Genomic DNA, 7,339 nt, shown 5'->3' with positions numbered 1-7,339 from the left:
TCCAAATGCTTTGCATGCTTAAATAGTCTACCATAACATTACTAGTCTCTCGTGTTCTTTTTTCTGCCTAGTATTGCATTCCTGTATATCCAATATGTATATGCTTTGCTTGGTAGAATTCGTCTCTCAGAATTGTGCTTACATATGGTTATCCAAAGCTTATGACAATTTTTCACGGAAGAAAGTATGCTCATGGTGAAATCGAACCCATTCGGATGCTGCTGCTCGAACGAAGATGTGCTTTTGTAACCTACACAACAAGAGAAGGTGCAGAGAAGGTTGCAGAAGAACTCTCTAATAAACTAGTGATGAAGGGTTTGAGATTGAAGTGTGTTGATGCGAAAAAGTGGTTTGACACGTGGTTCGCCCAACTTAGTGATATGATGTCTTCGGAAGGGAGTTAGTCTTCGGAAGGTTTGGGTCCTGCAAAAGGACACGTTCGGTAAGTCCTTGGGGTACCGGTGTGGTACCGGCCGAGGGCTCTCCGATGCTTAAGTAAGTACGGATTTAGTAAAGATTAGACTACAGATCAAGCGGTAGCGTACCGTTGGTTCTTCTGTTCCCTCTTTTGGGAATAGAGGTCTCCTTATATAAGCATTGGGAGGCGTGCATTATGTTTATATTTCCGATGTGGGACTGTAGGAGCTGGTCGTGAGCATGACACGTGTCCTAGGTCAAAAGTGTCAGGATGTGTAGGATTCGGTAGGGGATATGCCGAAGGGCCTGTAATGTCAAGTTGTCGTTTCCGTCCACGTGTCAGGCGGTCATTGGTTGTTAATATACGGTATAAACAGTAGTCCCCCAAGTTCTCTTCCGAAGGTTCTTCGGAAGGGAATTTGGTTCCATCCTGAGGGTTCATAGATGCCCTGCCGTTCGGCAAGTTTGTTTGTGGAAGGCTCCCCTGAGATCTGAAGGGTCGCCGATGCTGAGAGGGGTGAAGGCAAGGACGCTTCGTTTCCCGCGCCTGGCGCGTGGAGACGCTTCGCCTTCTGCACCCGGCGTGCAGAGACGCTTCGTCTTCTGTACCAGGCGTGCAGCTGACATCACCATCCACCGGGCGATACGTGGCCAGCGAAGCGACGTCTGACGGCTGTAATTATGAGCCGTTTGGTTTCCCGAGGCGTACCGTTGCAGACCTCTCCCTATAAATAGAGATCGCTCCAGACATAGAGCTTACTTTGCAATTGAGAGTGACGCGAGAGCTCTGCGTAGGCGATTTCAGAAGAGTGTTCTCGGCATTCAAGGCGATTTTCGAAGCGTGCGAACGGTAATCAAGGCGATTCTCAAGTAGTTATCGGCAATCAAAGCTCCCAACAGCACTCAAGGTAAGGTACCGTTCGGTACTCCCAACTCTTTTATTTGATTGTATCTTCTTATGGCGTAGGCTTGCCGATCGTAACATAGGATTTCTTTCGGTAGTCTAGTGACCATAGGTAGTGATTTAGGTATCGATAGGGTAGCGTGGCATGAGCCTTAGTTTCCCTTTTTCTGTTTTGTAGATGTCCGATAGCGAGTCTTCCTTCGGCAGTGAGCCCAATGCTTTCGATGAGGAGTTATCATCGGGCTGGGACCCATCCAGCGGGGCTGCGAGCCTCGGGGCCGAGAGTAGAGAGGACACCGATGTGGAAGTTATCGGTGAGGAGATTGTCTCCGTTCCTACCCACGGCATCGGCAAGGGCCTGATGACGGGGCAACCGCTTCCCTTGGTCGCGGTCTACAAAGATGGTACCCGATTCGGTACCTCCGATCATCAGCTGGAGGCCTCTACCTCTGGTCGAGACGATGTCGTCGCCGGTCCTTCCCGGCCGAGGGTTACGATCGTCCATCGAGAGCGGTCAAGGATACCGGTGGGCGTACCGAAGAAGACCCTGTTCGGGGTCGACTATTTGGAGCCCAACAAGCTTACCGAACGGGAGCTCGAGAAGATTAGGGCAGAGTACCTCATCCCGGATTCTGTGAAAATGAGAATTCCGAGCCCTACTGAATCCCTCAGCGACCCAGGAGATGGTGGAGTCGTCTTCTTCACCGATATGCTGGCGCAGGGTGTCAGGCTGCCGTTCAGAAGATCCTAGCCCAGATCGGGTATGCCCCATGCCAGTACAATCCCAACTTTTGGGTGGCCTTAATGGGGGTGATTGCTGCGTTCGGGATTGCCGGGGAGGGGGAGCCCTCCTACGAGCAATTCTCGTACCTATACAGCGTCACGAAGTCCAAGAGTGCCAATCACGGCGGTTGGGTTCAGGCGAACTGCCTGAAGGCTTCCGAGCGGGGGCACTTCATCAGCTCGGTGCCGACTTCCCAAAAGTCGTGGAGGAATCGGCGGGTGGTACTCTCTGGTGATTGGGAATCGCCGTCGGGAGTATCCCCGCTGTTTCCGGTACCTACGGCGTTCCAGATTTCCGGTAGGTAGTTATGTTACCAGTCGGTAGAATAACTATTGTACTTGTTACTTTCTCTGTTTTGCAACTCATTCTTCTTTCGGCAGGTAAACTCAAGCAACCGAGCCCCAAGGAAAGCGAAATTCGGCAGCTCGACAGAGTCAGGCTGAGGGTCCCTGCTGCCGAGCGAATTTACCCGCGATTCCTTTTTACCAGCAATCTCATCAGAGCCGGCCTCGTCAGCCCTGCCGAGAGTAAGTACAGCTGTGCCTTTCTCTTTTTTCTTGATTGATTTATTTTGCATGCCGACTGACCGAGTATTTTTGATCAGTGACTGACGCAAGGAAGGCTGCCGAAGCCAAGAAAATGAGCGAGTCGTCCAAGAGGCGGCTCATGATGGGTCTGCAGGGCAATAAACAAAGGAAACAGCCCGAGGCGCCTTCCGTTCGGCCGTCCACGGATCCCAAGGACGTAACTCTTGCGGAGCGTCTACGGCAGCTGGGTGCTGAACCAGTGGCATGGCCAACTGCCAGTGCCATTGCACCGAGGCAGTCAGATGCCGAAGCCACTGCCTCAAAAGCAGCCGGGAAGCGGCCGATCACGGTAGACCTGGAAGCTTCGCCAGCTTCCAAGCGGAGCCATCCTTCGGAGTCCACGAGGGCTGTATTCGCGGCGGAGGACGAGGACGGTCCTACCGAGGCTGTCACCATCGCCTGCCCCTCGAAGACGGTCCAATTCGTCAACCATATGATCCTCGGCTCTCAGATGGAACTGCCGGAGGTTGACGAATTGCCGAAGAAGCTTCTTCGGGAACAGGCAGGGCGGGCCTTCCGTCTTCAGGCGTCGGTAAGAATGCCTTTCTTCTATTGTCATTCCATTCCCTTTTTTTTTTTTTTTAGTTGGGGCCTCTTTCTGAATTTGTTAGTCGTGCAGGCGTCCATGGAGATGTGGCTCTGCGTCAAGCGGGCCATCAATGCTGCCAAACGGGCTAAAAAAGCCTATGACGACGGCAGGACCAAGGCCGCCAATCTGCTAAAGGACAAAGAGGCTGCCGAGCGGCGAGCCTTTGCTGCAGAGGCCAAGGCTGAGGAGACACGGCAAGCCTTGGAGGCAGCGCGGACGGCGGCGCGGGACGCTGAGGCTGCTTCGGAAGCGGTCCAGGACGCTCTGGAGGAGAGTGAGCGTACCAAGGCGGCGGAGATCGAGGCTGCCGTTCGGTCCGCTATCCAGGGGTACCGATCATCAGAGGAGGTCGCTGTCCTTCTGGATAAGGAGGTGGGCTCTGAGATGGCGGACATGTTGTACCGATTCAAGCGGTACAACCCTGGTCAGAAGCTGAACCTCAACTTCGCTACCGATCCCCCTCCCCTTCCCGAAGGAATGACCGAAGATATGATCGAGGATTACGAGGAGGAGGATGCTGCCGAAGGGCCTGGGTCTGCTGAGGCCGCTGCCGGGGACGAACCCGCCGTCTGAGGGCGTTTTTCTTTACATTCATCTTTGTATTTTTATTTTTAATTTTTATTTCGAACACATTGATGCCGAGGGCATCTTTTAATTTAAGTTTGTGTTATGATTCAAAGTTCAACCTTTAATTGTCCAATTCTCAAATTTTAACCCATGTGAGTGCGTTATGATTGCTAATTGCCGTGGGCTAATCGCCGATAGATCGCTAGTCATCGACTTTCACAAGCTATAACTGCTAATTGCCGTAGGCTAATTACTGATTAAAAGTCACTTATTACCGTAGGCTAATAAGGACGCTGTTAAGTTTAAAAATTTTGACCAAGTCCCGAAGGGATCTGTAGGGTAAAAAACATTAACGATCGCCAATTGCCGTGGGCAAATATGAATTAAAGAGAGGCTAAAGTAATAGTGCCGAGGGCTTTCTATTAATTCTAGTAGAACAAATACATCGAGTAATTACAGTTCCAACCTGCCGTAGGCTAGGTCACTTGTAGTAGTATTTGAGATGTTCTACGTTCCAAGGATGGCCGAGGGCCTTGCCGTTGGTGCCTCTTAGTCGATAAGTTCCCGAGCGAAGGATACCGATGACTTCATATGGTCCTTCCCAGGAAGGTCCGAGGGTTCCTTCCGTGGTATCCTTCGTCACAAGCGATACCTTGCGCATGACCCAGTCCCCGATTCGGAAAGAGCGGGGTCTGACCCTAGAGTCGTAATACCGAGACACACGCTGTTTGTAGGCTTCATTCCGAAGGTTGGCCTGTGCTCGGTGCTCCTCGAGTAGGTCAAGGTTTAGAGACATGGCCTCCTCGTTCTGCTTCGGTGCGAAGGCTTCCGTTCGGTAGGAAGGTTCGCCGATTTCCACGGGTACCACCGCTTCCGATCCAAAAGCCAGAGAAAAAGGGGTTTCTCCAGTGGACGTTCGGTAAGACGTTCGAATGGCCCACAGTGCTTCGGGAAGCTTTTCCGGCCAGGCTCCCTTTGCCTTGTCCAGCTGCCGTTTCAGCAGTTTCTTCACTATTTTGTTTATTGCTTCGACCTGACCGTTCGACTGGGGATGGGCTGGTGATGCAAAAAACAAGTTGATTTTCAAACGGGTGCAAAATTGTCTGAAGAGTTCCGAATCGAATTGCCTGCCGTTATCGGTAATGATCGCATATGGGATACCGAATCGGCAACAAACGTGAGTCCAGACGAAATCTTCAATCTTTGCTGCCGTTATGGTTGCAAGAGGTTCGGCTTCTACCCATTTNCGATGCAAAAAACAAGTTGATTTTCAAACGGGTGCAAAATTGCCTGAAGAGTTCCGAACCGAATTGCCTGCCGTTATCGGTAATGATAGCATATGGGATACCGAATCGGCAACATATGTGAGTCCAGACGAAATCTTCAATCTTTGCCGCCGTTATGGTTGCAAGAGGTTCGGCTTCTACCCATTTGGTGAAGTAGTCAACGGCAACCACTGCATATTTTGCCTGCCCCTTGCCTTGCGGCATTGGGCCAATCAGGTCCAGTCCCCATTGTGCGAAAGGCCAAGGACTTACAATCGGCGTGAGGGGTTCGGCAGGGATATGTGGGACATTACCGAAGCGCTGGCATTTGTCACACCTCTTCACCAGTGTATTGGCGTCCTGATGCATGGTTGGCCAAAAGTATCCCTGCCGAAAGACTTTGTAGGCGAGAGATCGGGACCCGGAATGGTCGCCACACACACCGCTGTGAATCTCCCGAAGGATGTCCTCCCCTTGCTCTGCCGTGAGGCATTTGAGATACGGGGTAGTGTAGCCGCGCTTGTAGAGTACATCGTTGATAACTGTGTATCTTGCTGATCGGTATCTCAGCTTTCGGGCCTGGGCCTTATCCTCAGGAAGGGTGCCTTTCGTCAGGTATAAGTAGATGGGAGACATCCATGTATCCTCATACCGTACGGCACACGCTTCGGAGGTTACCGTGCTCGGTTGGGCAAGGATCTCCACTGGTTCCTTTCTTCCGACTTTGTCGTTTATCGCCGAAGCGAGTCTTGCCAAAGCATCGGCATGGCTGTTTTCGCCTCTGGGGATCTGTTTGATCTCGTATGCTTGGAAACTTCGGAGTAGCCGATGGGCGGTTGAAAGGTAGGCGTACATGGAGGCATCCTTGGCGGCGAAGTCTGCCGTTACCTGGTTCACAATGAGTTGGGAGTCGCTGTGAATTCGGATTTGCTTTGCATTCATGCTCTTGGCTAACCGAAGGCCGGCCAAGAGGGCTTCATATTCCGCTTCATTGTTGGATGTCCGGAAGTCGAATCGGAGGGCGTACTCGATTTTGAGTCCGTCCGGTGTTGTCAGTACTAAGCCAGCTCCGCATCCTTGCTGGTTTGCCGAGCCATCGACGTGCAAACACCAGACGGGAGTTGATGTGTCGAGGCACTTGGCTCCCGTTTGATACGGTAGGATGGTCTCGGTAAACGCCTCAGATGCCGGTTGTACAGTTGCTGGGGTAAGCTCGGAGATAAAATCGGCAACAGCCTGGCCCTTCTCCGCGGGCCTTGGAACGAACTGTATGTCGAATTCCCCGAGTTCGATCGCCCATTTGATCAATCGCCCCGAAATTTCTGGTTTTTGGAGGACTTGCCGGAGGGGTTGGTTGGTCAGGACTTTGATCCCGTGTGCCTGGAAGTATGGCCGAAGTCTTCGTGCCGAGACAACAAGGGCTAGAGCCAGCTGCTCTAATGGGGGATACCGAAGTTCCGCGCTCTGGAGTGCCTTGCTGACGTAGAAAATTGGTAATTCTGCCTTCTCTGGCTTCCGAATTAGTACCGAGCTGACGGCAGTTCCGGATACCGAAAGGTAGAGGTAGAGAATTTCCCCAGGCAGCGGTTTTGACAAAAGGGGGGCTTTGCTCATGTAGTTCTTCAGGGCTTGAAATGCGTTATCACATTCGGCAGTCCATGTGATATCCCGTTTGCCCCCTTTCAAGGCTTTGAAGAACGGTACACATTTATCGGTAGCCTTCGATATGAAGCGGGTCAGGGCGGCCACGCGTCCGGTAAGGCTCTCAATGTCCTTCGTCGTCTTCGGCCTCTCCATATCGATGATTGCCTTTATTTTCTCGGGATTCGCCTCAATCCCCCTCTGACTGATCATGAATCCGAGGAATTTCCCTGAAGATACACCGAAGGCGCATTTCTTCGGGTTCAGCCTCATCCTGTACTCTTTGAGTATGCCGAACATGATCGATAAGTTCTGCAGGTGATCTTCGGCAGTTCTGCTTTTTACCAGCATGTCGTCAACATAAACCTCCATGATGTTGCCGATGTAACCGGCGAAGATTTTGTTGACGAGCCTTTGATAAGTTGCCCCCGCGTTCTTCAGACCGAACGGCATGACATTATAACAGTACAACCCTTTGTCCGTTATGAATGCGGTATGTTCGCTGTCGGGAGGGTGCATGAATATCTGGTTATAGCCGGAGTAGGCATCCATAAAGCTCAGCAGTTCGTGGCCGGCAGTGGCGTC

General features: G+C 51.8%; 1 protein-coding gene across 1 annotated transcript; it reads right to left on the bottom strand.

Annotated features, from left to right (window-relative positions):
• Positions 1-4,329: 4,329 nt before the first annotated feature.
• On the bottom strand, positions 4,330-7,054 carry LOC117617156. The gene is made up of 2 exons (XM_034346437.1): positions 5,276-7,054; positions 4,330-4,836 (listed from the first exon to the last, which is right to left on the bottom strand). The coding sequence occupies exons 1-2, from the start codon at positions 7,052-7,054 to the stop codon at positions 4,330-4,332; spliced, it is 2,286 nt and encodes a 761-aa protein (XP_034202328.1).
• Between the last annotated feature and the right edge of the window lie 285 nt (positions 7,055-7,339).

Source organism: Prunus dulcis, chromosome 1, assembly GCF_902201215.1.
Source record: "Prunus dulcis chromosome 1, ALMONDv2, whole genome shotgun sequence".
NCBI lineage: Eukaryota > Viridiplantae > Streptophyta > Magnoliopsida > Rosales > Rosaceae > Prunus > Prunus dulcis.
This window is presented reverse-complemented; position numbering and strand designations above follow the sequence as displayed.